The sequence below is a fragment of the Colletotrichum godetiae genome (assembly GCF_030913485.1).
Source record: "Colletotrichum godetiae strain CBS 193.32 chromosome Unknown BDP55scaffold_24, whole genome shotgun sequence".
NCBI lineage: Eukaryota > Fungi > Ascomycota > Sordariomycetes > Glomerellales > Glomerellaceae > Colletotrichum > Colletotrichum godetiae.
Window position 1 is genome coordinate 627,410 of NW_026851272.1, and position 26,012 is coordinate 653,421.

Below are 26,012 nucleotides of genomic sequence, written 5' to 3' on the forward strand. Positions count from 1 at the left end.
TTGAATACGAGAACACCCTCAGCTCGAGCTCCCAAACTTATCGACCTGCCTTAGGATGGCACCTCACAAAAGCATTCGTACCTATATCTAGGACATTGATATTCAAGTCAAGTTTACCTTGAGTGAGATTGGTATTTAGGGCGCGTTCCTTGAGAGTGAGAAACCCAAATCATACCAAGTCTTTCTACCTCTCATCAGTCCTGTCAGCACCATCGGATGACAGCTTACATAAGGTTGGTGCCACGGAAGGAAGGCAAAAGAGACTAAGAAGCCTTAGTTAGGTAAGGCCGTCCAGGTCCCCATGCCGGCGACGGGAGTGCCGCACCGGCATCCGCAGTTCATGCAGCCCGATGGAACATGGAACTCCCAGGTTCCTGCTTTCCTTTTCGGGCATCGGGTTTGCCATGCTGCAGTCTCGTTCCCTTGTTGGATGACGACGGAATCCTCGTATGATGGTGCACCACTGCACCAGTGCATACAGGCTAAGCGAGCTGATCGGAAAAAAGAAGTTTTACCGCATCTACCTTACCTTGGACTTGGGTGTCGGGATGGATTTTGGGCGATGCGCTCCGAGCCCGTCTCCTTTTTCTTGAAGTACGTTAGTGCCTCGTCTTCCGTGCTTCCCACCTTCCCTAAGTCCAGGGCGAAAGGATTGATGTACGGTGGCTTGCGGCGGCAAGATACACGACCTGCCTAGCGCAGATCGTCTTCGGAATCAACGAGCTAAGGCGGTCAATGAGTGTACGAATAGGCACGTGCCTGACCGTTGCCGACCCCTCATCGGGCAGGAGGCCCAGAAAGCGCAGTTCACAGGCTGGATTCGCCCCCTTTCCACCAATCTGCCGCCAAGTTTGGTCTTTACCTAGGTACGGGGATACGCCGCACGAGGGGGCTTTGACTGTGCCCCCGTGTCGCAACTACCAGCAATTCCTATCCAGCCAACCAACCCCTGGCTAAGATACGACTAGGGATCGGACGACCAGACAAATAACAGGTCGGATGGGGCCAGCGTTCGCCAACAATCCGACAAGGTCTTGTCAGAGACGGGGCCGAATTCGTGCGTGGCTTATTCTTCAAGAATAGCTTCGGACGATCTGAAAGATTTGATAGGACAGCGCAGGCGCAACCCCACGGCGGCACACCTATATCAGTGTTACTTTGATGTGCAAACATGAGCCAACATTATGCGCCGCAACCTGGGCTTGCCGTATTGTTCTCATCCTCTTAGCTCTGTAGCCCGTCGAAGTAAGAGGCAATGAACAATGTGGGATACTTCAAGAGACGGTGGAAATGCGCCTTTCTTGCGAGAGAATTGGAGATGATTGCGTTGCGTACATACAGATCGTACGAGCACTCGCCAAAGAAAAGTGAATGAATAACTGAGTCGCCTTCGCCGTTTACAGGGCTTCCCCCTCCATTGAACGTCATCCCTGGACCCCCATTTCCATTTCCTCAACCCCTGCCCAAGCGGGCTCATCCTGGCTGGCAGCGCGCGGCACAGACTCAGAGTAGTCTCCCTCAGATCGGGCCCAGGCCCAGTTGGGGGATCCTCCACCCCAATCCATACTCCATGGCGAGCCGCCAATGTGACTTGCCTCAACGGGAACGTAGGTACGCACACTGAGCCGAGGGTGACGAAAGGTCAAAAGTCTCTCACCTCCAGGTGTAAGTCGTTACTTCGGATGGGATCGATGACCGACTTTTGTCAAATCATCGGATGACACAGCTTTGGCGGTGATGCTCGAAGTAGGTTGATCAGGTAAAAAGCCAAAAGACGAGAAAAACATGCAAGAACTTGCAGGAGCAACATGCAGACACTAAACCCTCGGGGCCTCTCCTTCCTTTTCCTCGTTCCAGTTCATGTTGCCCTGAGGTGAATAAGGTAAGGTAAGGTGCCTACCTCAGGTAAGGGAGCACAGGGCTTACCTCAACCAACATGGAAAGGTGCCCGGACCTGCTCCCTTCTCAAACCTGACCACCCCTCGCATCAGGATACATACGTGCCTGCCTACTCTTCCGTGCTTGCTTGGTGAATTAGAAGTAAGAAGTAAGGTAGCTCCCCACTGTCGAGTTCAGAGAGGACTACCTATCAAGTATCAGCCATCAATGGCCCGACACGCCCGTCACCACCATGGTTCGTCTGCCGCGACTTGCCTTATCTACCTTGGGTATAGACCGACAAACCTCGAACTACCTTAGTAGACGACACGTCGGATGCCCTCAAAACCGACAGAGAAGACACATAGCCAAACACGTCCCCGTCTATACCTCTATTTGACGCGACTGTACTAATTTAACGTGGACGTGACAAGGTCCGCGGGCTGTCAACTGCTATCGTTGCACTTGCACGAGGGGGAAACCCCGGGCTGTCTTCACAGCCTCCTGCCCGTGCTCGTGCCTTTTATTTCTTCCCCCACCCCCTTTCCCCTGTTCATGACAGAAGGAGGAGGGGAGGCCCCTCGTCGCAAGTGACTTGGCTCTTTGCGTTATTTTCCCCCGTCGAGGATGTATCTGGGCTCTTTGCTCATGATCCAGCCCCGTGCATCTCATACGGGCCAACAGTGCCTTCCATCCCATGATCCCATCGGATCGGTTGGCCCCTGCCATTATTTCTGGCCCATGTCCTCCCGTCCCTTCTGCATGTAGGTAAACCAACTTGGTAAGGTGAGTTGCACCGCTCTCTCCGTTGAGGCAAGGTAGTCCCTCCCTGGACTGCAAGTGTAAGTGCAAGTGCGAGTGACATGTGGGTGCGGGAGTAGGAGCGTGCTGCGTGTTCCTTCTTCAATACGGCAATATCCCTCCTCCCTCTCTAAATCTGAAATATTACCCTCGCTCCCCGCTCCCTTCTCATTCCCCTGGAACCTCACCTGCGAGCTTCTTCCCTTCTTTTCTCTCCGCCGTGTACCTTGTTTCTTCTCTTCTGCTCATTCGGAATCTTCTTCAGCTATTCTCCCCACTTCGTCCCACGCCTGCTTTTCTCTTCCATTCCTCCCACTTCGACTTGACCGTTTAACTTCCATTCCAGCTTTGGTCAAATTGTTTCGCCTCTCCCGCCCCCTCCCGCTGCAAGTCCATCCAACCTGACTTGACCTGACTCTCTCACTACGTCGACCATCTGCCGCCCGTTTTGACCCAGATCACTTCAGCCATTTACCTCACTGAGCCTTGGGGGTTCGCGTTCTGTTGTCAATTTCCTCACCTCTTCCGTCACCTTGGCCGTCTCTTAAGGCAGTCTCACACATTCTCTCTGGCTCTATCTCGCGCCACTTCACGCTCTTCTCGACCGTCTGCATCGTGTCAGAGTACCTCACCAATCACTTCAACTTAGGACAGACCATGAACTTCTGTGCGAGACTCTGAAAGGTCTGGTCCTATGCGCACCAGGTGTTGGGAGATTCCAGAAGTGACACGCCGGATTCTTGTCTCCAGGACGCTTCGCTAGACGTGGATTACATCAAGTATTCTGTTACACTTACCTCCACCAATCTCATTATGAGACGTCAATTCTGGGTTCCAGCTTTCGCCATTGCGGCCCTTTCTGGCAACGTCTGCGCGCAGCTGGATTCATTGCCACCATGTGGTGTAAGTCACTATCGAGATGATCATCCAGAGATATGATTGGCTGCATCAAGACACATTTCTAGAACACTGAGCGAATATCAAGGACTAACACGCTTGTGCTCCGCAGATTACCTGCGTTAACAATGTCATTGCTAAAGGCTTTGGTTGCGCCTCTGGAGACAATGCCTGCCTGTGTAAACAGCAAGACTTTGTGTTTGGTATTCGGGACTGCGCATCGCAGTCATGCGCCGCAGATGTAGCACCCAAAGTCAACGAATATGTCACGAGTCTCTGTACAAGTGAGGGAACTTCGTTCGCCGATCCAGCAAAAACCTGACTAACTTTCCATGATAGCTGCAACTCAAGCACCTCCTGCTTCGACGCCACCTGCATCAAACCCACCACCTTCCACACCCGCCGTTCAGCAGACAACCCCTCCGGCCGCGCTTCCGTCGACTTCTCAGCCGCCTCCGGCACCGGCAGGCTCGAGCGAGCCACCGAAGCCCAGCGTAGCTGAGACACCCGCTTCCTCTGAAGTCGCCAAAACAGTCCCATCGGAAACTTCTAGCAATCCCGTCACCGATACTGCTCAGGCGTTCCAGCCGTCAACTGCAATTTCAACCACCCTTGTAAGCTTCAAACCCATTCTATGACGATAGGTTCAAAACTGATCAATTCCTTTCAGGCCACATCCACGAGGTCATCATCCTCTACCTCTTCGAGGTCGACGTCTACTTCTACCGGAGCTCGCCCATCGCAATCCGGCTCAGCCTCAGAGACTGGGGCAGGCAACCTAGAGAGCGATGCGGCAGGTCTTTCTTCATCCGCCAAGATAGGTATCGGTGTTGGAGCAGGTGTCGGTGTCCTAGCCATCGCCTTGGCCTTGTGGCTTCTCATAAGACGGCCAAGGAACCGCACGAAGTCTATGCAGATTTCGGGCCCCATGCCTGGCTCCGGCAGAGACTATACCGGAGGTTTCATTGGCATGAAGGACAAGAATCACTCGGAGCTTGAGATGAAGTCGAGAAGGTACGAAGACATGTTGCCGCGCCAGTCACCCAGACGTTTCGAGTAAGAGGCAGTTCTCTGAGGCACTCACCCTGCCCGTCTTCTTGGCTGGCGATCCGAGTGTGGGTCCCATCTGAGGCAGATGAGCAGTGCGGACGGATGCCTTCTACATTATGAATTATGACTAAATGAATGTTAATGAGCGGTTGCGGTGGACAAGGGGTCAGGGGCGGTTGTCGAAAAAGGTCAGCATTATACCACGGGATATCCTATTTCTATTGCATACATACACCCAAAGGCACCGGTAAGGTGAGAGGGATTGGCAGCGAAGATGGCGTAAAGGACTCTATGACAGCTTTTCATTGTACATATTCTTACAGGTTTTGAGTGTGTTACAAGACGGTATTTTAAGCACTTCCGGTTATGTGTCTTCCCGTTGTGACTTGTTTTTTTACCATGAGTAGTAGGGTCTCTGGGCCGTGACTGGCCTGTCAGGCAAATGTACCCAGGGCTTCCTTTTCGCCTGCTTGGCCAACTTCTCCGTGTGCTCCCGTATCCTCGTTTTCTCCTCCTTCAAGACGATCGAAATGCCTGCGAAATATTGTTAGTCTCACTGTAGATGAGATGAGTGGCATGATGAGAGAGTATCAAACATACTTGTTGAGGGGGACTGCATGATGCCGAATCTGCCTCTGCCCTTGTAGTCAAGTTCCTTGGCCCTCCAAGGTCCTCGGCCAACCCAGGCTTCAGCAACATAGAGCCTTCTCGGATCTGGGATAGTCAAGCTCTTGCCGTCCTTGGTCTGAATTTTGATGGGCTGCCTTTCCTTGCCAGTCAAGTCCTTGGTACTGCGGACGATACCCATGCGACGGGTGACGACAGCCAAATCTCTAGCCTCCTCCAGCTGGTACTTGACTTCGGCCGCCATCTTCTTCTTGGAGTATGACATCTGCAGAACGGCCTCTTCGAGGGATTTGCCCTGGATCTGGCGCGCGAGATGCACAAGCTTCTTGACGCTGGTCTCCAAGAAGGGGCTCTTGTGAGACAGCTTCTTCTCGCTCTGTGCGATACGCTCGTCATGGGTGACGTGGCCGTTTTTGTGCACCATCTGGATGACCTTCTTTCTCTCCCAGCGGAGGCGACTTCGCGGATCGGGGTCGAGGCGCCACGCCATCGTCTCTGGTGTCTTGACCGACGCCTGGGCAGCTTGGGCCTGGGAGCCGCCCTTCTTGGCGTCCGCGACGACATCGTCGACTTCCTCCTCGAAGATTGAGCTGGACATCTTGGGCTGCTGTGACTCGGCAAAGCGTTCGCGGACCTTGGGATCGTCGAGGTTTTCGCCCATCATATCATCGGAAGATTTGGCTTTCCTGCCGCGACGGCTGCCGAAGATGCTGCCGAGGGTCCATTTGCTTCGAATTTGAGTAGCTGGTCGAAGGGGCAGAATAAAGGATCGAGGAATCGGTCGGGCGATGGCTTGGAGTGTCGAGGGAGCTGTTAGGGAAAGTTAGCTACTCAGGAGCCCGATTCAACAGCTAACGGCGAAATGACAAAGGTTTGAGGGGCTTGGATGAAGCCGAAACAATATCAATTGGCAACATACCGGCAGAGGCTAACCGCCTCGTAGGAAGACTCATGGCGACTACTGGTGTTGCGGATTCAAGCTAATTGATCGTCAACCAGCTTCAAGCCCACCCGTTACGGGAAAAAATGCTCGGAAGATCCCATGCGCGTTGATGGTCGTTCCTGGGCCACGTCCCCTAGTGCTGTTTAGCCGGCGTTCCTCCGGACCCTGGGCTTACCTAAGGCGTTTTTTTTTTAATTTGGCTGAGATGCAAGGAAAGCTGGCATGGCCAACCAGGGCGAAGCAGTTTCAATCACCGAAATGCTTAGCTAAGTCCCAGCACGCCGTCACAGAGCCGTTTACCTTGGTTGAAGAGGAATTGAACATCACGTGATATTTCCCTTCGCGCGAATTGATCAGACCATTCGAGCTACCCGCCAAAGATCTCAGCATCGTCAAACCACCCTCCGATTACGAACTCTCGGCTCAATCGACTACCACAACCCTCTCCACACTACACATCACAATGGCCGGCGCTACTGCTGTTAAGCCCATCACGGGCGTGCGTTTCCCCCCCCTCCGGACATTGCAATTCCGGCAGATCCACGGAGGAAGAAGGAAGAAGGGCAACGGACTGTGGGCTAACGATGACTGACAGATGCTGAGACGCAACCTCGTCCTCGACCTTGGTATCGCCCTCGGTAAGCCTATCTTTGTGGGCAGAGCTGGAGTTTGCAGATTTGCGGCTGCTGGATTGGGGGTGGCATGCGTCAATTGAGCCTCCTGACTTCAGCATGCAGCAATCTGCTACTCCAGCGTTCCACCCTTTTTCCCGTCATAATCCGAGAACGACTCAATTAACCATGCCTCACAGGTCTCGGTTTCGCCATGGCCAACGTCTACTGGTACGCGATCGATCACTAATGTCTACAGAAAGTCTCCCCCAAAAACTAAGATTGAATCATAGGTACGGCTTCCACATGCCGCGTACGAACGCCCGCGACAACTACTACGCCAAGCTCGAGCAGCAGAAGGCCGAGGCCCGCAAGGCATAAGCGAATACCAAGCAGCCGAGACGAAATGGGAAGGGAAACAAATGGGGATGGTGCTATTAGATTGGGCGGAGGAAGCACGAGAGGGCATTTGCAGTCATAGACAAGATACGGGCTTCATCAGTTGATCATCCAACCCCGATTGTACCATACAACTTCAGCAACTGAACCAGGAACCTCTTTACGTGAATTGGTGCGGTGCATGCGTTCGAGTCGATTGCAGTTGCCTTGCTCGGCGGAACGCGGTTCATCAGGGCGATGTCATTGGATTCATACTGCTGCTTCAACATTGAACAATCTTGCTTTACTCAAACTCACAGAAAAGCACTGTGACAGACTGCAGCATGGTTGTAGAGGACTCGCTTGTCTTGTCTAATTGGTTCATGGCGGCAGAGATCGCACAGTCTTCACTTCTCATACCTGTGTCGATAGAATTCATGATCGATGTCGGAGAGTTGATATGTGATCTGAGGATATAAATACAGCTTTGATTTCGGTGAACTTGAGCCTTTCGCCCAATACATATTCCGGCCGGACTCTATCATCGTACAATCGTCTAGGTGGAGTTCATTCATCGCCTCTGTGCCTACTCTGCGCTTCTGATGGGACAACCAAGATATCCGGATGATTTCCAATTTGCGCCTAAGTCGTCGTGGACACATCGGAAACAATGGTTATAAACCTCACTCATCCTCCCATGCCTGAGACCATTGATGATATGACGGCTCATTGGAATGGCCGTCTTGCGATTTGCCGTGGCCTGTAGCTTGAGAATTGTGACGAGTGGTGGGGTTTGAATTTGAACCCTCCCAAGCCGTAGTCTCAACCGTGAACGTGCCCTTTTTGTCCTGACATCTAGTGATTCACATACAATCAGTAAACAGTAACCCCCTGGCAACGAATAACTGTGCGACGTTGACGAAGCGGCATCGGGAGAAATAGAAACTCACTGTCGGAAGAGTCGGTGAATCGGCCAGCACCGGACCGGGCTGTTTCGGGACTGCGAATTCTCGACAAAGCACCTGTACTGCGTCATCTCCTTCAACGCACACTTGGTCAGGTCGACGTCGGCGCCTCCCGGCAGCTTGCGCTTCTTCCCCTTGACATCGGCTTGGACGTGCACGTCAAGTTTCGACGGTGGGAACGCGGCACACGGCGGCGACATTTTCTGGCGGCGACGGCGACGGCGCCCGATATGGAAATGGAGATGCCCTCGGCGGCGGCTCTAGCCGGGGCAAGGCTGCTGGGCGAAATCGAGGAGACGAGTCTAGATGAGGTACGCAAAGATCACGAATCCGCCCTGTTTGCGCAAGCTGGAGAATCGGGTTGAGGGACTTTTTCTTCAATTGGTTCCGGTCGATAAAAGCTGGACGAGTTGATGTTTTCGTCCAACTTTTGGTCCGTGTATCGAACCTTGCCGAAATCCTCACGACCTCTGCCCACCCTATTCTCTACTAAACGTAGCCATCTTCAATCTCATCACTTGCACTCATTATTCAATCCCGCATCGTCGATTGCGATCACAATGAAGTCGCACATATTCACTGGCGCTGACATTGGGCACCACAGATACTGCATGCCCTCCGCATAGCGGTTAATCCCGATGCACCAATAAATAAACTAAGGCACCCAAAGTCGTATCCCGTTCCCGGCCTCGACGATCTCGTCCATCGCAACTTTCGTGCGACAAAGTCCGCGCCGTTGGCTGTGACCGGCCGCCAGCTCCCGCTCGTCTACGCACTCGTCTCGACGCTTTTGTCACATCCGCACAACAAGACGGTACTGATCATCGACACGGAGTATCGCTTCGACGCAACTCGCCTCCTTTGTGACCCAGACGACCTGCGCCACGCCTACGTGCATCGTCCAGCCCGCCGTAGCACTACCGCCAATAGCCGCAGCGGCGGAAGCGGGAGCGGGAGCGGGAGCGGAGGCGGCGCCGGCATTGGCATCGGCGCGGAGCAAACCCGGGAGCTCGTCGCCGCTGCTGAGAATTGGATGCTCTACGGCGGCCACCACAGCGGCGCCCGGGAGTGGTGGGGGACCATCGTCATCGGCGCCCTCGGGGCCGGGGACGTGACGGCCGCCTGGAAAGGCTGGCTGCGCGTCGACCGCGAGTATGTCCCGGGATTTTCCCTCGGCTGCAGCGCGACGGAGGCTGTGAAGGACCGTCGGCAACGCCAGGAAGCCGTCGGTGCTGCGCCGTGGGCGGCCTCTTCGCAGTGGGGTAGTTTCACATTCACAGAATCTCACTCTAGCACTACGACGCCCAAGTCCAGGGATCCGAGGGATTTGAAGCGTGTTACTGGTACCGACCGATAAGTGATGCGGAGGTTACAGAGGAGGGAGCTAAGGAGGAGTGAGAAGACGGAGAACGAGTCGCACCATGTGGAGGTGGGGATTGGGAGGAGTGTGCACATAGCAAACAAGCGTAACGGACACTCCTTCTCTGCGAACACCTATTCCGTACATGTACTTCTTCCACTCTTCTCACTTCCAGAGGTCCATAACTCGCGCGCCAACTCCTCCACTTGTTCCCCTCTCCTACTTCATCGTTGATCAGCAACCCGCGAATCCATTCTGCCCGTGAGGAAACCCACGTGTTGTGGGTTTTCTCCACAACAGCATGCGAGATTCGAGGGGAAAACTGGCGTCGGGTTACTCTTTGGGGACAACCTTCGTCTGGGCACTGCTGGAGATGCTTTGCCAAGCAAGATGCGTTTGGCAACTCGGCTTCTCACGGGTGATGATTCTCCAATAAGCAGTAGCGCCAACGGCGGACAATCAGGAAATAAGCAGAGGGATGCAGCTTATATTCGACGCCGGCCGGGTTCCTTGGCGGACCACTGCGGGCAGCGGCGCGGCGCCAGGCCGTGAATGACGGTGTTTTGCAGGACTCGGCGTCGGGTTCATCAGGGGGAGATAGCAACTGCCAACAGGGTGTTATCCCGATACCTGGTTCTCCTCGCAGTACGTAGTAGTGTTACCTTTGCCCGGTTCGGTGTGGATGTCTTGCGCTCGCGAGCCATGCCCAGGCGGTTGTAGCGGAAGAACCACTCGTAAATGACAGAAAATGTTGAAGTATGTCGAACTACTGCTAGCCAACGTGTAAGCTACTATCGACCGCTCTAACCCACTCGATAGTTCACAAGTTGGTCCACTGACTTGAGAGGTGCTCAAAATAATTCAGAGTTATTTGGCGGCTAATGCGCCTGTATATTTGTGACCGATGCGAATCTGCTTACAAGCTATTCATGACTCTAGCATCTATCTGTAGTCGTCGTGATCATTGCTGACGCCTTTGGTATCACACTTTTACTCCGTCCTAGTGAATAAACAAATCCAGAAAATGATGTGGCTCTGAAGAGAGCTTTAACATAATAAACCAAAAGAAAAAACCGCTAATATCCCGAAAAATCCCATTTTATAGCGCGAGGTTGTAAATGCTTTGAAATCCGTGACTCTTTAACCCAAAATCGGTTGCGAGCGCTCCTCGAGGGGAGTGTAACACGCGCTACCCTTCTCCTGCATGGCGCGAAGGCAATCCTCTTCACCGAGGATGTCTTTGCGCAGGGAGGTGACGACCCGCTTGCGGATCTCGCGCTGGATGCCGTAGCGGACGGCGTCCAACACCGTGTTGACCGTAGCCTTGGGCTTGTACGCCGGCTCCGTACCATCCTGGTAGACACCGGTCTTGACCAAGATGCTGTGCCACTCATTGTCCGCGTGCTCGTCGTACAGGTTGGTTCCGCGGATGTCCGACTCGGGCGTGTCGCCGACAAAGTAGACGGTGTCGGGAGGGGCGTCGAGGCCGTGCTGCTGGCGTCTCCATTGCTGCAAGAGCCTCGTCGCGAACTCGAATGTGCTGACCTGAGGCTTGCCAAAGGCGTGTGTGTGGAGCTTGCCCTTCTTCTTGGTAACGTCCTTGAAAGCAACCTCCAGCATGCGGCGGAGCGCACCCATGCCCAAGCGCACGTTGTCGTGGGCCGCAGACCAGACGACGTCGTTGTGGGAGAAGTAGATTGGCGGGCCCTCGTCAAAGGTCTCGCTCAGAGTTCCCATCTTGCCACCCTTGGACATTGCGATATCGAGCATGATTTGGATGTCACCGGCCCAGTCGCGGGAATCGGCAAAGACGAAGACAGCCTCGATGGTGACGTCGGTGAAGTCACGCTCGCGAGAGTTCTTGAGTTCTTCGGGAGTGAGCTTACGGAAGGGTGTTGTGGCCGAGTTGTGCTTGATGATATCGCCGGGCGTAATGACATCCTTGAAGCCGTAGCCCTCAGCGACTTGACGGCACTTCTCGCCCTCGCCACCAACAACCAGGACAGTCTTATATCGGTCAGCCATTTCCCTCATGGGAGTATGGCCACAGATAAATTGTGCGGGGGAGATCTCAATCTCCATCTGTTTTGAGAGGTCGCCGCATCTCTCTTCTTCGGTCTTGCCACCTCCGTTCGTGAGGAAGATGTAAGGACTGAGAACGTTTTTCGTCAGTTTCGACTGTCACTGAGAGATGAGGCTTGGATCGACTTACATCTGAATACCGTATTCGTTCTCGCCGTTGAGCACCTTCATAGCCTCAACAGCTTCGGGGATGGCACGGCCGCCGCGGATAAGAACACCGTCAATGTCGAAGGCGAAGGCGAAGCTGTCGGCGACGGGAGCATCGATACTTATCGAGGGCGTGACGGGTGAAAGCGCACTAGCAGGGCTTCCAACGGGAGATTCGCCAGGGGATGATGCTTCCGAGCCGTCGAGCGAGGAATCAGGAGTGCTAAGTGCCATGTTGTCCAGTTGCTTCCGGGCAGCTTGGATGCTTTCGATGAAGCTGCCGGTGGACGAAGCTCGGTGATTGGGAGCCATGATGGGTGGTTTAGAGAGTGAAACTCCTCAAAACTGCTTGATCAAATGTGGATAAGAGCTGTAAGCCTGGAGATGTTCAGGCTAGTGGTGTTTGACTTGGAGAGTGAAGAGTGAAGCTGTATCTGTCAAAGACGAAGCTTTCGACGAAGATGATAAGTTGAGATTGGGATGAATTGATAAGACAAGCAGGTGTAGATAATTCAAATGGAAATCAAGCGGGGGGCTGCAAGGTTATATACTCTCGGTATGAGGACACCTTGACTTGATGCTGACGTCTCTGCTCTTACTCTCACTCTCTCTCCCTGCCTCTCTCTTTCAGAGAAATGCGCGCTTTCGAGACGCCCCTGCGCTATTCTCTTCCAACATGTGGAAGTCTCCGCTAAAACCAGGCAAACGCGGGTCCTTGCTCAGTGACACCCATGGGATGAGTTTCTTGAGTCGTGCATGGTCGTGGATACCGTGGAGGCGAAGTAGCATGAGAAGTTTTTTTGGATCCAAGACCAGGAGCCTGTCTGCTCCACTTAGAACACAAGGACCATACCTGGTGGTGAAATTTTATGATTATGACAGAATAGGATAAAGACACTGCCCTTTGTTGCGAGAAAAGCATGCTGCAGTCGACGTACGGAGTACTTCCTACTGTACGGATACAGAGTGACAGAGTAAAGGTACTGCCAAATGGGAAAAAATGGACCGGGATGCGGCTACATGCCCAGAGGGAGAAAACTTGTGTGGCACCAAAGGTTCCTCCATCTCACCGCCAGGGCAAGACGACTGGTAGTCCAGGAAAAAACATTGTTCCTGGGCTACTACGGGTTACAAATAAAGATACAAAGTACCGGACGTAGTCCAAGTCACAAAACGGGCGAGTAACCCAGCGAGCCGCCAACAAGAGAAGAGCAAAAGCATGTTTAGGAGGCTCCATACGAAAGTAGAGGGGATCCATCTGGCCAACCGTCATGGTGGAGACTTGGCTTTTCGGGTTCCTCGTTGCGGCTGCAAAAGATTCCGCCGGTGTGTCGCGCAAGGCATATGGGATAGGGGCCTCGAAATGCCCCGAGCAATGATGATGATCTGGGTACCGATGCGGCAGCGATCGACCCTTACCCGAGGCGGCCTTGGCGCGAGGACGAAGCACATGCGAGCCGCTGTCACGGCCGCCGTTGGACCCTGAGGCAAGATGCAGAGGCTTATTACAGCATATACAAAGGCTATTTGGTGTGATTCAATTTCTCTTGCATGCGTTCAGCCATCTACTCGTATCTACCTCTGTCATTCTGCCACGACTCCTGCTCTGATCCATCATCTACGTCTGTCGCCAGCGCAAAGTTACGTCCCAAATGTGGAAGGATAAGCCAGGGGAATTTCAGGGCAACTTGGCCTTGTCACAAGGAATCTAATTCGGACCGGGACCAAGGGTAAAAAAATAAATAAAAAAGGGTAGACAACATGCGGCGTTTCGCATGTCAAGTACATCCTACAATGGGCTTCTTCTCTTCAGCATCAGATAAAGCAGCGCCGGCGCAATCTCTGCCCCTCCTTCGCCCGCCTCCTTGAAGACCCCTCCATGGCTCCTCATTGGGCGTGCGCCTACTTCCTTATCGAAGACTCCTTGCGATACGGCAGGCTGACACAGGGATGGTGCCCGCAGGAAGTGGTGATAGCGCCTGGTGGTGGTCCACAATTGCGAAAATGCACTTGCACCATGAGGTGTGAGATTGTGTATCAAGGAATTTGCCCGTGTGGTGGCCCAGCGGGTTCCATAAAAGCGGGTTACGGAGTCTCCGTAGTGACGTCACGTGGAGTGGATACCGGGGTTGCGGCGACAAGGATTGCGATGTGCGCAACTCGCAGAACGCCCGTGGCTCGGACGGCTGCATTTCATTGGTCGCGCCCACGGACTAGAGGCTCCGCAAGACGGCCCGAAGAAGCAAGTCGTCTCTCTTCTACTGGCTTAGGTAATAGAGTCCCTCCCCCCCCCCCCCCCCCCCCTACGGCAAAGAACCGGGCGTTCAGCGGCATCGGGTCCGGAAACCCCTCGGTCCCTTGGCCGTTCGACACCGGTCCTGCATAATTGCGCTTGTCTCACCATTACTAACTAATCGGGACTTTGAAAGGAAATGAGTGAAAGTATCCGAGGAAAGGCGAAAAAAAACCACCCCAAAAAAACTCTTCCACTGCTGACATTTTCTTCGCAGCATCAGAGAGGCCACTTCGTTCCTTTGCCGCTCATCGTTTGTGTCATCGCCCCGAATGGGCGCACAGGTACTATTCTAGGTTGGTTCATGACTCGGCGAATGACGTCCATCTTGTCCCATTCTCCATCCAAAGGTACGAGTACACAATGCAGGCAGAGTCCAGACTGAGTGCGACTGTGTTCAGGGTAGTTGCGTGAACAGGGCCACAAAACATCACCAAGTCTAGAACACTGATACCCAAAGAAACCACGCATCTCCAGACCATCCACTTATGCTGTACCCGCTCACAACATGTGTATTTTGTGGCCTGTTCCTCTGGAAAGTCCGGGGGTTTCATTATTCTGTGACTGTCGGTTGACCTCAACGTTTCTCGTGCGGATAACTGGGTATGGCAAGGACACGGGCAGTGTATCTAGTGAACGAACGCGAATCTTGGTGTATTCGTAGCATGGAAGGGGTTCGAGATAACGATGCAGGAGCGATTGCTCAGCAGCTCGATACCCGTCCTGCCGTATTACACGCTTCACCGTACACACCTGAGATATGCGGTTGCACCTGTAGACGTGTATCCTCCGTCGTGGGCCTTTGCTTCCCTCTGCGGCCGGCCTACCGTCACCGTTGTTTTTTTTCCTGGCTGCACAACGACGCCATTACCCAACGTTGCCGAGCCGTGAAAAGACGCCTGCGGTCGACCAAGCGAAAACCAGGCTACAGCCCGGCGCTATTACTGTCGCGTCCCGCTGCCGCCATACACGCTACTCGTCAGTCGCATTGTGATGCCGTCACCGTCGGCCAAACTCCATGCAGACAACCCCTGCCCCCTGTCCGTACCCATACTGTAGGCAAGGGATGGAGCCCCGTCACTCGTTGAGCCAGCTGAATGCACCTATCAATGCCGTCTTATTCGTCCGTTGCCCTCGCCTGGACAGTTGGAAAACCACCAAAGACGGTGAAATTGGAAACCGGAACCACAATTCGCTCAAACAACAGGCAGACGAAAGAGAAGAATGAGGGATGGGCAGAAGGGGGCTTTGGCTTGCATACGGAGGCCTGGTCCTTGCCCAGTCATAAGAGGATAAGAAGGTTTGATGGGAGGGAAAAGGAAATCAACGGGTCGGCGTGACTGGCCAATATGAGCACGCAAGTGGATTCGAGGAATACCGCTCACTTGCTAATAATCAATCATACATTCCTCAATCCTTGGACTTTTGTTTCATCCTGTGGTGCTTGAATGCGCCGGTTGGAACGGTAGGCGGTCTTTGCAACGGTGTCTCTTTCTTTGCCCCTCCGTGCCCTCCTAAATCCCTCATCGTGTCGTACCTTTATCTGATTCCTCCACGAGCCGGCATTTTATCTTCTACTCAGCCAATAGGCGGGATACCCCGATACCAAAGCACTTTAAAATGAACATCCGAGTCCGAGGGTGATAGGCTTAGAGCGCTTTATTGAAGATTAACAAAGAGGCCGCCGTCGACCAGCAACTGCGCGCCTGTCACATAACCACTGAGGTACTCGCAGGCGAGAAATACGGCGGGCCCGGCGAGGTCGGACGGCACGCCGGTGCGGCCCAAAGGAATGCGGCCCTCCGTGTAGGCCCGCTTGGCATCGTCGGCCAGATCCTCCTCGTTGAGCTGCGTCTTGATTGTACCAGGGAGCAGAGCATTGCAGCGGATATTGTATTTTCCCAAGGCAACAGCAGTGCTTTGCATGAGGCTGAGTACACCAGCTTTGGTAGGGGTGTAGTGTGTCTGCTGGCCACCACCGACGAGGGCCGAGATGGACGAGATACCGATGATGCTACCTCCAGCGGGTGATTGCTGGCTCATCTGGCGAGCGGCTGCCTGTACAACATAGAAGGCACCGTCAAGGTTGGTACGGACTGTCTTGGTGAACAGGTCTGGTGTCAGCTCGAGGAACTCGGCGAATGTGCAGATGCCAGCATTGGAGACGCAGATGTCTAGACGGGCGTTGCCGGAATGCTCGACGGCACGCGCAACCAGCTTTGCTGCCGTCTCGGGCTCGCGAACATCGCCAGTTATATCGGCCAGACGGCCCGCGTTGGGGTTCTCCTGCTTAGCAGCAGCGGCGTCGGCAATGAGAGCATCAAGGTGGGGCTGGTCCTTTTCAAGACCCAAATGGTTCACGACAACGTTGGCACCCTGCTTTATGTATTCCAACGCAATAGCCTTCCCGATACCAGTAGTGCCGCCCGTGATGATGGCAGTCTTGCCAGCAAGCAGATTCGTCGGGGCCATTGTGTACTACTTGTGGATGTGGCGAGCTTCCCAGAGAAGAAAAGCTGTTGTCGTTGTAGTATAGAAGGTATGAAGTCGAAATGAGTTCGGATGCGGGGTTGTCTTGGACGGTAGGACGTCGAATCAGACCCTGGTAATTGGATCAGCCAAAGGGTTAAGCGGTGGACGATTGGCGATAGATGGCAAACGATTAGCGAGTGATCGTGCTCGTGTGTAGATTTGTTGTAGGCTTCGGCTTTGCTCGTGCGCGAGGACGGATGGCTACCAAGTCTATATTTGTAGTCCACGATACATGCACGATGGCGTTCTGGTTGGTGCGGAGGAGGCGCGACGGAGCTGTCAGGGCGGAGGGGGGTTATTGTGCAGCGAGGGCGGCTCAAGTGAGACCCGATGACCGAGCCACGACTGCCGCCCGCTGCAGGAAGTGCCTTCCGAGTCCACGATGCCTACCTACTCGGGGACCTTAGGTAAGAAGGTAGGTATTAACTATCACCTGTGTAGTGTATTCGTAGCCCAGCGCAGCTGCCGATGGCGGACCCGTCCGTGGGTCCCCTTTTTATTCGGAATTCCCCATGACTTGTGGGCATCCCACTTTCCACCCCGCACTCTCGGTCACAATTGTAGCGAGCATCCCCCACCAACCACCATGCCAACCATCCCACCTGCTTCATCTTTCATGCTCTGGCCATGGACGACGGCTTTTCCTCCACATTGTTTGGAATTCCTTCACTCCGCCCTCACTGTCTTTCGTCTGGTTTCTTACTCTTTCGATGCACGTTGAGTAGAGTAATTGTAGGTCAGACTAGACATGGAACCCCCACACTCCGCGTGTGCCGTGCACTGCTCCGCGAAGCTCGGCTTGATCGTCACAGGCCAAGTCGAAAGCCTTTGGTTGAGATACGAGCTAGCTCAAGTTGTTGTCCGCCCAGTTTCAATCAATCATGTCCTCCTCATTCAAGACTTTCGGGTCCTCAACCTAGACCGTCAAGAGACACCGTTTCCAATTCATGATAGTCACCAACACGATGTGTAGTTGCTGTAAATATTGTCATAAATCTATTCCACGTGGCACCTAAATATGATAGGTGGTTCGTCATGTACATTGCGCCGATAAGTGATGCTCAATACAGCCGCACAGCTGAATCCAACCGCCCCGGTCTAAGTATCCCCAATAGCCATTCAAGTGACATGCTATTCTACTTTGACAATGTTCCCGGCTCTTGTAACTCGGCCGCATCATCACACACAAGGCCGTTGCTTTATTTCGCTTCCGTCTCCTCCACCGACTTGAGAGGCCTCTCCTGCGAATCTGTTAGTACATCTGACAACACAACGTTTTGCGACCGTCTGTCCACTTACGGGGCTGGCATTCAGCAGGGCCTTGCCCGAAATCAGTTTCGACCTGACCGCCGGGTTAAGCGTCAGGCCAAAGCCGGGCTTGTCAAGATCAGCCGTCGTCAGGAAGCCCTTGGTGGGGATGGGCTCGTCGAGGAAGAGGTCGCCGAAGACAGGCAGCACGCTCTTGCCGTCGGGCGAGTTGGCAAGGTACTCCTGGAAAGGCGTGTTGGGCTGTGAGATGACGAAGTGGTAGCTGTACGGGCCACTGGCGTGAGGAACAACGGGAATGTCGTACGCCGAGGCCATGGCCGAGACCTTCAGCAGCTCCGTGAGGCCACCGAGCCACATGACATCGGGCTGGATGATGTCCAGGTTGCGTCCCTCGATGAGCTTGCGGAATCCGAATCGGGAGTACTCGTGCTCGCCAGTGGTGAACTTGATGGTGGGATGCGCGCGCTTGATCTGCTCGAAGCCGTCCGTGTCATCGGGCGACAGACACTCCTCCCACCAGTTGATGTTGAGGTCCTCGCAGGCCTTTACAATCTCAATCGTGTAAGACACGTTGAGACTCATGTAGCAGTCGACCATGATGGGGAAATCGGGGCCAACGCTTTCGCGGTGCTTGCGGAGGAACTCGACGTTCTTCTTCAGGCCGACGTGGCCGTCCTCTGGGCAGTACGGAAGAGGGACCTTGCCGCCCCAGAAGCCCATCGTCTTGGCTGCCGACGGCTCGGGGCCAGTGCAGTAGAAGTCGAGGCGCTCCTTGGTGGCACCACCAATCAGCCTATACACAGGCTCGTTTCTCACCTTGCCAAGCAAATCCCAGATGGCTAGATCGATGACGGAGATGACGGCGAGAGGAAGACCCTTTCGGCCGTAGAACATGGAACCTCTGTACATCTGCTCGAACAGCAAATTGGTGTTTCGGGGATCAGCGCCGATGAGGAAACGCTCAAAGTGCTGGTGAACGAGCCAGCACGCCGGAGGACCTGCATGAGACCTGGTCAGCAAAATCGTCCTTCGTCATGTCTTCTCGTGTTATGTGTTCAAAATTGCGCACCTCCAAAGCCGGTAGCAATGCCTACGGTGCCGTCCGTCGCTTCGATCTCGATGAGGAATGAGCCCAGGACATTGATGCCCCAGCTAGTTCTTGAGTTGCGGTACTGCTCCCATCGCGAGCAGGGCGTGGAAATGGGACTGTCAATGAGCCTGTTTGTCGCTTTATTAGCTCAAGTCGTTCTACGTGTGACAAAGCTCATCCAGAGCAGCGCTACAAACTTACCAGTGGCCACCCTTGACATTGTGATAATCACCACCGGAACCAACGCCGCCGATGACAAACGTCCGAATCTCCTTGATGGAGGGGAAAGATCTCACGGACGCCATTGTGTTGTCTCCAGGATCCGTGTCTGCCAGTGTATTGGGGAAGGGAGGGGAGGGGAGGGGGATTTTTTTGAGAATGGACAGGTGAGACACGGTACGATGATGGGAGAACCAAGTGAGGGGGAAACGGAGGGGGAATTGGGTTCGTGGGCGTCTTTTAAGAGGGACGGAAGACTACTTGTCGCCGGGATCCAAGACATGTGAGCCCAGTGAACAGAACAGGAGCAAAGGTGCTATGGTGACCGAATCGGACGAAAGTCCACGTTAGTGGGGTCTAGACACAGCAGATTCGACACGAGTCGGCTCGGAGCCAGACTAATTTGTGCCATTGTGGTGGACGGTGGTGGACGGGAAGGTTTTGGAGATCGGCAGCAGATGCACCGACAGGCGGAAACAGGGGCAGGGCAGTGGGCTACGGGAAAGGACCCCTCCCCCCCTCATCCAGTCCCCATCTGCCGGGCTCGGATGTCGGGTGTCATTCACATGGCCTTTCCTAAGGCTTTCAAAGTTGCCAATGGCCAGCGGCGAGGCGGGAAACATCATGATATAGCAGCCGCTGTGTGCTCTATCTGAGATGCACTACACGATGGGCAGACATAAGGACACATTCCTGAGGAACAGTGCTTCAGCCATACACAGTATCCTGACGGACAGCTATGTGCTCATATCATGTCAAATTATATCCGTAGAAAACCGACATATGTCAGTGCAATGGCCTCTCACTTCGTTTCCGGCCTAGGACCGATGAGATGATGGCATAGGGCCAATCGGACATTTCAGGAGTGGCTAGGTATCTGTGCAAGCATTGCTGCAGGCATTTCGTCGTCAATGAGTTGAGGGTGTGTCAGAGGGCGCATGATGATGGACAAGATTACCGTGGGGGGCACGAGGGTTGATTCTTTCGCGTCTATCGAGCAAATCGATTTGTTTCCATCGCTGAGAGTATCCGTACATACATAATTGACTTTTGAAGGGGTGGTGAAGGGTACGATCCCGGTTGCTCGGGACGGGAGAGGCCGTAGCTGTGAATGTGTATGGCACGCCGCTCACCAATGGATCCATGGGCTAGAAGCTACGACCTATGGTCAAAAAGAACCTGAGGTACGCGTGTCATGGTCAGAACATGGCTAACCCGAACCATAATTGCTGTCCTGAATGTTTACCCTTCTTCCTCGTCTTCTCATTTTGTCTGTACCTAAGCGCCTACACAGTAAGGCAATCTCGACTGTGACTCGGTCAAGCTTTGTCCCAGCAGTGTCAAAATGCACGCGATTTCCTTTGCAAGTCTCCGGCTGGTCACGGGCGACCTCGGAAACATGGGATATCTTGGCCCGAGAACTGCACCGAATTGCCCGATGTTGGTCCCACTGTTGCTGGTCCGAGGTACGCCGCACCGCACGCTTTCTCGTCGATATTCCTCTGCCTCTTTCCATCTTACCAAGGACTCTGAGTCTTGCCACGCATTGGAAGCCACACGGGAGATGATACTCACATGACCTGACGGGTCCAGCCCGAGACTAGAAAATCCAAAGCCGATACTAGGTACGCCCGGCGTCTCGTGTTCCTGGTGGAGATGAAATACGGAGACGGAAGACTGTCTTTTTTGCCATGCTCCTCTCCAGCAATTCCCCCCCAAAAACGGATGAGACTATAGGGATGGAAGATTGAGATGGTGGCCAAGGTGAAAATAACGCGCACCGGACAGTCAGCTGATCTTCTATGTTGTATTGGTTTGTGGTGTTAATTTCCCATGAGGCGCACAGCCGTGACCTGGACACCTCACAATATTCGCCCAGAGTACGTAGCTTTGGCTGGGGCCGCAGCCACCTCCACACTCTGTATGTGGCTAGGTGTGTGATGCCTCACCCAATGGGAGATGCCAATCGATCCCACCTCTTCCATCCCCGAAGGATTCATTGGCTGAGAAAACTGGGGTAAAATGGCCATGGACGGGGATACCTCACAGGCCTCGGAAGGCGCTCACCTGTCAGCGGTTTCTCCGCATTCTCCTCTCCCTCGTGCGGGCAATGGTGCGGGCACTGGCGCGTGCTTCCTTCTTCTTCCCCACACAATCCATTTTCGATTCGGCCGCCCCCAACCGCTGGCAAGATTCGCTCGGCCACCACCTGAATTAACAAGCCTGGCTTTCGCTTCACCCCGCTTTCTTTCTGACCTTGTCTTGAGCCTGGTACCGTAGTCGTTGTCAATCTGCTGGATTGGCAAAGGACAAATGCTTTCTCAGGAAACGAGAACCCCTTCCGTACGGGCTTGCGCAGTCTGATATTCCTGGGCCTTTCACGTTGTCTTGATAGGTCGTGCCTACCTACCATTTCTAGGTTGTTCACCAAGGTACAAACGTGCTTGTTGTTGTGCTCTGTTCCCGCGGCCCACGCGTACGGGAGCGACAACCAAAGGAGAACAGAGAAGCAACGACCTACTCGACGACTGCCTACGTGTTCTGAATTGAGCCTTGTCAATTGGAAGGCAGCGGTAGCAGTTAATCTACCTTTCCAAGTCTACCTTTCGCATTCAAGACGTTGCACATCTACAGACAACTTGGGGGTAAGGTACCTTTCCTTTGACCCATTGGGACGGTCATTTCAGCTCATCAGGCCCATCCCTCTTTTCCCATCTCTTCCAGTCCAATTAAATCTCATCCCCGTCACGTATTTCCAGCTTGTCCTCTCCACCTCCGCTTCCTTCCCCTTCCCCGAACTTGCTTCCCCGCCCCCTTCCTTGTCGTTCTTTGTCTTGTTCAGTCCTTTCTGGTATCTGTCCAAAAGCCTGGACTCCGACTGGAGTGTGGCACGTGTGGGACAGAAAAAAAACCACAAAAAATACCCCGAGCCTCTTCTTTCCCGACCCCAGCCTCCGGTGCCCTTTTTTTTTTCCTCCCACCCTCTGCTCATCATTAACCCGAGATTCCCAAGCTTCTCCCGAATCCGCGCGTTGGAATCTCACACAAACGCCTGCGACTCCAATCCATACGCACGCCTACGCGTTCGTCTTCTATCCGTGTGTGTGTGTGTGTCTGTGTGTGCACGCCCGCCCTACCCAGCCATTCGGCTCTGTGCCTGCGTCGCACTCGCTCTTCAGATACAGATCTCTCGGCCTTGTTTTACCCTTCCACCTGCCATTGCTCGGAGACTGCCACACCGAGGATGCAGCACAACGGCCACTCCCTCAGCAGCCGGTCACCGCCTGCAGCTAACATCAAGTCTATTCAGCACAACCGTAGCCAAAGCCATGACCAGAATCAGTCTCATAGCCAGGACCTGGACTCTGACGACGGCAACCAGCTGCAAAGCGGAGACGAAAACGATCTTGACCAGGACGATCAGGATGTCACCCGCCTTGGGAAGCGCAAGAGACCCATATCTGTCTCGTATGTCGTTCTCCCTCCTAGCTCACCTCACCTCAGCCCATGCCACTCACCCTCACTCAACCCTATTACACCTATCTCTCTCATCTCTCAAGCCATATCAAATCCGGCAGTCTGGGTGCCTTGCTCCCTTTATCCACTCACACGCCTCTCTACCTCCTGTCCTTTGCCCAGTTTCTTGTCTTAAATTGCCCCCCTTGGGCTTTGCCCCCATGTCCCCCGAACCACAATCGCCTGAACCCGTGCCTTCTGAGCAGAATCCCGAAGCTAACAATCCAACTCCAAGATGCGAGCTGTGCAAGCAGAGAAAGGTTACACCAGTTCCCATTTCTTTTTCCGTCTCATGCTCTTCCTTTTGTGCTGCATGTCACCTCTCCATATTACACATCATTGTGTCATGACTTACTCGTCTATATCCCGAGAGGTCAACGATTGCTCTCCATCCTTTTTATTATTCTCTTCTTGCCTCAGAGACTTACTCAGATCTCAACCTGGAATCTGTGGCTGACTCGCCTCGACTGAATAGGTAAAATGTGACCGTGGACAGCCCTCCTGCGGCTGGTGCAGCCGCAATGGAGCCTTGTGCGAGTACAAGGAGCGCAAGAAGCCCGGTCTTCGCGCCGGCTACGGCCGCGAGCTGGAGCAGCGACTGGACAAGCTCGAGGAGATACTCAGAACTCACTCCGAGATCCTCCAGGCGACCCTGACATCCAACCAACATCACGGCGTGGCACCAAGCATTCGGAATAGTAACCCGAGTCTGCCGAGTGATCATGGCACACCACGAGAGACCAATGCCTTGTTCCGGCCGTCTGAGTCCCATCGAACGCCGCAGGCGGAAACGGCTCTCTTTCTTCAAAAACCATCATCTTACCCCTCAACCTCGCAGTCCATGGAGTTCGGGATGCCGCCCCCCACTCCATCCATGCACGAGTTCCAAGGTCAAATGCCCATGACCAGCATGGCTGCACCGCCGAGCCATATTACTGCCATGTCGCACCCTAGCAGTGCGGCGCAGGAATATTATGGCACAAATCAAACACAACTACACTCTCCAGATGTTGCCATGGCACAAAGTCAGACGTCGACAGCGCCAGACCAGGAGCTACCGCCCTACGACCTGCTTTACGCCCTAGTCGATCTGTACTTCAAGCACATCAACACCTGGTGCCCCATACTCCATCGGAAGACGACCTTGGATTCTTTATTTGGCCCATCCACCCTTGAAGAGACAGATCGTATTCTGTTACATGCCATTGTTGCCACAACGCTCCGATACTCTACTGACTCAAGACTGACCGAGGAAAGTCGGCAGCATTATCATTCCATATCGAAGCAGAGGGTGTTGCTCTATGGCATGGAAAATTCCTCGGTTAAGGCCCTACAAGCCTTGGTGATTCTTGCTCTGGACCTTGTCGGCAGCAGCAATGGCCCCCCTGGCTGGAATATCATGGCTCTGATAACGAGATCGGTTGTCCAACTTGGCCTGGCCGTTGAGAGTACCTCATTCTCAGTTTCGCCCAATTTTACCTCCATTTATACGCTGAGGGCCATGATTCTACCAGAACCAAAGGACTTCATTGAGGAGGAATCGAGGCGGCGGCTCTTCTGGATGATTTACCTTCTCGATCGGTATGCCACTCTAGCCACTGCCTTTGAGTTCGCGCTGGACGACAAGGAAGTTGATCGGACCCTACCCTGCCGAGATGATCTTTGGATCAAAAATCAAAAAGTTGAGACACGATGGTTCAGAATTCAGGACCATCCCGAGGACACGAACCCCGAATATGAAATCAACAAGCCCGAGAATCTTGGTGCTTTCTCATATTACATAGAAATCTTGGCCATATTGTCCAAGATTCATAAGTTCTTGAAGCAACCTGTCGACATCAGTGCTCTCAGCGATGTTGAGCAATGGCAGATGCGCTACAAGGAGCTCGACAACATGCTCACATCCTGGAAGTTTGGTCTTCCCGGGGAGTACGGCAATATGGCCAAATTGTTCCAGCCCGGTAATAAGACACTGAACTGCGGCTGGGTGATGTTGCATGCAACCTACCACACGGCTGTGATCCGATTGCACTCGTCGGCGGCGTATCCCACAACTCGTTCGCCCATCTTCACCCCTTCATACAGCGCCTCGCAACGCTGCCACGGCGCTGTAGAGAACATTGCCGCGCTAGGTGAATTTGTCGTCAATAATGGTCTTTTGGCAAAGCTTGGCCCTCCCTTTGCTTTTACCCTATGGGTGGCCTCGCGTCTGTTACTCGTCCATGGCTCTACCGTTGAGCACAAGCTCTCGCCTCAGATTCAATTCTTTGTCGAGACGCTGCGAGAAATGGGACGCTACTGGCCTGTAGCTGCACGTTATTGCGGCCTTTTACAACGTGTTCTGGATGAACATCGCGACAGCGAGCGTCAAGGGGATGGCGTCACACCCAGTTCAGTCAAAATACTAGCCGACATGCGTCGCACGGCATTTGACCTCGACTTCCTGATATCCCGTCAGCCGCGTGCCAACGGTATGCCAAACCACAGCCGGCTTCCCAGCGTCACACCGGCCAGAACGCCAGCACCAAACGAGCTCGAGTACCTGGATGTATTCGACTTCTTCAACGTGCCACGTTTACCCGCTGGCAATGAAATCCAGCATGCTATGAACGGCAGTAACGGCCAGAACGGGGCCACATCGGCCATGGATGCTAGCAGCGAGAATGGCAGTTCCAATGCGCCGCCAGCCCCGGGGAACCAGTTCAACATTACGAATTTCATGGTTGACGCCAACAGCGACTGGCTCTTCAAGCAGGAGGGTGCCAAATTTCTTTCATAAGTTGAGCAAGAGAGCCGGTATGAGTGCGCAATTGCAAGATAGGATGGTCCTAAGCGTGCGTGCTACCTTTCCGGATTTATTGGGGCATCATTTCATGTGGGAGCTTAGCAAAGTCTCCTACTTTTGCGTTCGACTTAGCGACCTTTAGTTGGGAACTGGCATTTGGAGGCTTGTATGATCATGAAGGACGTCACGCAGGGATGAGCGTGAGTGGAAAAAATAGGACTATCATAGTATTGAGGAAGATGAGGATGAGGATGAATGAGGAAACGGTGGCTAGTGGATGATATCTCGGAAGATAATAATGAAAAAAGAGTATGACATGAAGCGCTACCACTTAATCTCGAATCTCGTTTTCCGTCCATAGTTGGTTCGCGCCCTTCGTCACAGGCCTCATCTCGGCGGGCCGTTCCGCCTCTCACGTGAGGTAGGTGCTGGCCAGGCCTAGCCGCCTTGGACATACCAAACCCAGCTGGATCCTGTGCAATTCATCGGCTCTTGAAGTGTGTGCTTAAGGTAATGGTAGGATCTGATTCGGTTTTATGGACCTATGTACCTGAAAAGGCTGCTTTCTC

At 53.7% G+C, this 26,012-nt stretch overlaps 9 protein-coding genes across 9 annotated transcripts; 4 read left to right on the forward strand and 5 right to left on the reverse strand.

Moving 5' to 3' along the window:
- Positions 1 to 3,492: 3,492 nt before the first annotated feature.
- BDP55DRAFT_729479 (uncharacterized protein) lies at positions 3,493 to 4,636 on the forward strand (the record flags this gene model as incomplete). The annotated part of the gene is made up of 4 exons (XM_060579574.1): positions 3,493 to 3,582; positions 3,689 to 3,860; positions 3,916 to 4,190; positions 4,247 to 4,636. The coding sequence occupies 4 exons, from the start codon at positions 3,493 to 3,495 to the stop codon at positions 4,634 to 4,636; spliced, it is 927 nt and encodes a 308-aa protein (XP_060428842.1).
- Positions 4,637 to 5,020: 384 nt separating this feature from the next.
- BDP55DRAFT_694557 (ribosomal protein L22/L17) lies at positions 5,021 to 7,023 on the reverse strand (the record flags this gene model as incomplete). Its single annotated transcript, XM_060577366.1, has 3 exons — positions 5,021 to 5,160; positions 5,227 to 6,063; positions 6,996 to 7,023. 3 exons carry the CDS (start codon positions 7,021 to 7,023, stop codon positions 5,021 to 5,023), a joined length of 1,005 nt encoding a protein of 334 aa, XP_060428843.1.
- Positions 7,024 to 7,671: 648 nt separating this feature from the next.
- On the reverse strand, positions 7,672 to 8,456 carry BDP55DRAFT_174485 (uncharacterized protein). The gene is made up of 2 exons (XM_060565770.1): positions 8,136 to 8,456; positions 7,672 to 8,040 (listed from the first exon to the last, which is right to left on the reverse strand). The coding sequence occupies exons 1-2, from the start codon at positions 8,348 to 8,350 to the stop codon at positions 7,869 to 7,871; spliced, it is 387 nt and encodes a 128-aa protein (XP_060428844.1). The 5' UTR covers positions 8,351 to 8,456; the 3' UTR covers positions 7,672 to 7,868.
- Positions 8,071 to 9,785, forward strand: BDP55DRAFT_174527 (uncharacterized protein). Its single transcript, XM_060565771.1, has 2 exons — positions 8,071 to 8,461; positions 8,755 to 9,785. Exons 1-2 carry the CDS (start codon positions 8,381 to 8,383, stop codon positions 9,505 to 9,507), a joined length of 834 nt encoding a protein of 277 aa, XP_060428845.1. The 5' UTR covers positions 8,071 to 8,380; the 3' UTR covers positions 9,508 to 9,785.
- Positions 9,786 to 10,650: 865 nt separating this feature from the next.
- On the reverse strand, positions 10,651 to 12,051 carry BDP55DRAFT_553834 (HAD-superfamily subfamily IIA hydrolase; the record flags this gene model as incomplete). Its single annotated transcript, XM_060569328.1, has 2 exons — positions 10,651 to 11,662; positions 11,723 to 12,051. 2 exons carry the CDS (start codon positions 12,049 to 12,051, stop codon positions 10,651 to 10,653), a joined length of 1,341 nt encoding a protein of 446 aa, XP_060428846.1.
- Positions 12,052 to 12,178: 127 nt separating this feature from the next.
- BDP55DRAFT_174403 (uncharacterized protein) lies at positions 12,179 to 12,795 on the forward strand. Its single transcript, XM_060565769.1, has one exon. The coding sequence runs from the start codon at positions 12,317 to 12,319 to the stop codon at positions 12,629 to 12,631; it is 315 nt and encodes a 104-aa protein (XP_060428847.1). The 5' UTR covers positions 12,179 to 12,316; the 3' UTR covers positions 12,632 to 12,795.
- Positions 12,796 to 15,691: 2,896 nt separating this feature from the next.
- Positions 15,692 to 16,504, reverse strand: BDP55DRAFT_553765 (short-chain dehydrogenase; the record flags this gene model as incomplete). Its single annotated transcript, XM_060569323.1, has 1 exon — positions 15,692 to 16,504. One exon carries the CDS (start codon positions 16,502 to 16,504, stop codon positions 15,692 to 15,694), a length of 813 nt encoding a protein of 270 aa, XP_060428848.1.
- Positions 16,505 to 17,544: 1,040 nt separating this feature from the next.
- On the reverse strand, positions 17,545 to 19,559 carry BDP55DRAFT_666477 (mandelate racemase/muconate lactonizing enzyme domain-containing protein). Its single transcript, XM_060575109.1, has 4 exons — positions 19,125 to 19,559; positions 18,903 to 19,051; positions 17,864 to 18,831; positions 17,545 to 17,805 (listed from the first exon to the last, which is right to left on the reverse strand). Exons 1-4 carry the CDS (start codon positions 19,226 to 19,228, stop codon positions 17,764 to 17,766), a joined length of 1,263 nt encoding a protein of 420 aa, XP_060428849.1. The 5' UTR covers positions 19,229 to 19,559; the 3' UTR covers positions 17,545 to 17,763.
- A 2,827-nt stretch (positions 19,560 to 22,386) lies between these two features.
- On the forward strand, positions 22,387 to 25,437 carry BDP55DRAFT_729487 (fungal-specific transcription factor; the record flags this gene model as incomplete). The annotated part of the gene is made up of 2 exons (XM_060579575.1): positions 22,387 to 22,610; positions 23,175 to 25,437. 2 exons carry the CDS (start codon positions 22,387 to 22,389, stop codon positions 25,435 to 25,437), a joined length of 2,487 nt encoding a protein of 828 aa, XP_060428850.1.
- Between the last annotated feature and the right edge of the window lie 575 nt (positions 25,438 to 26,012).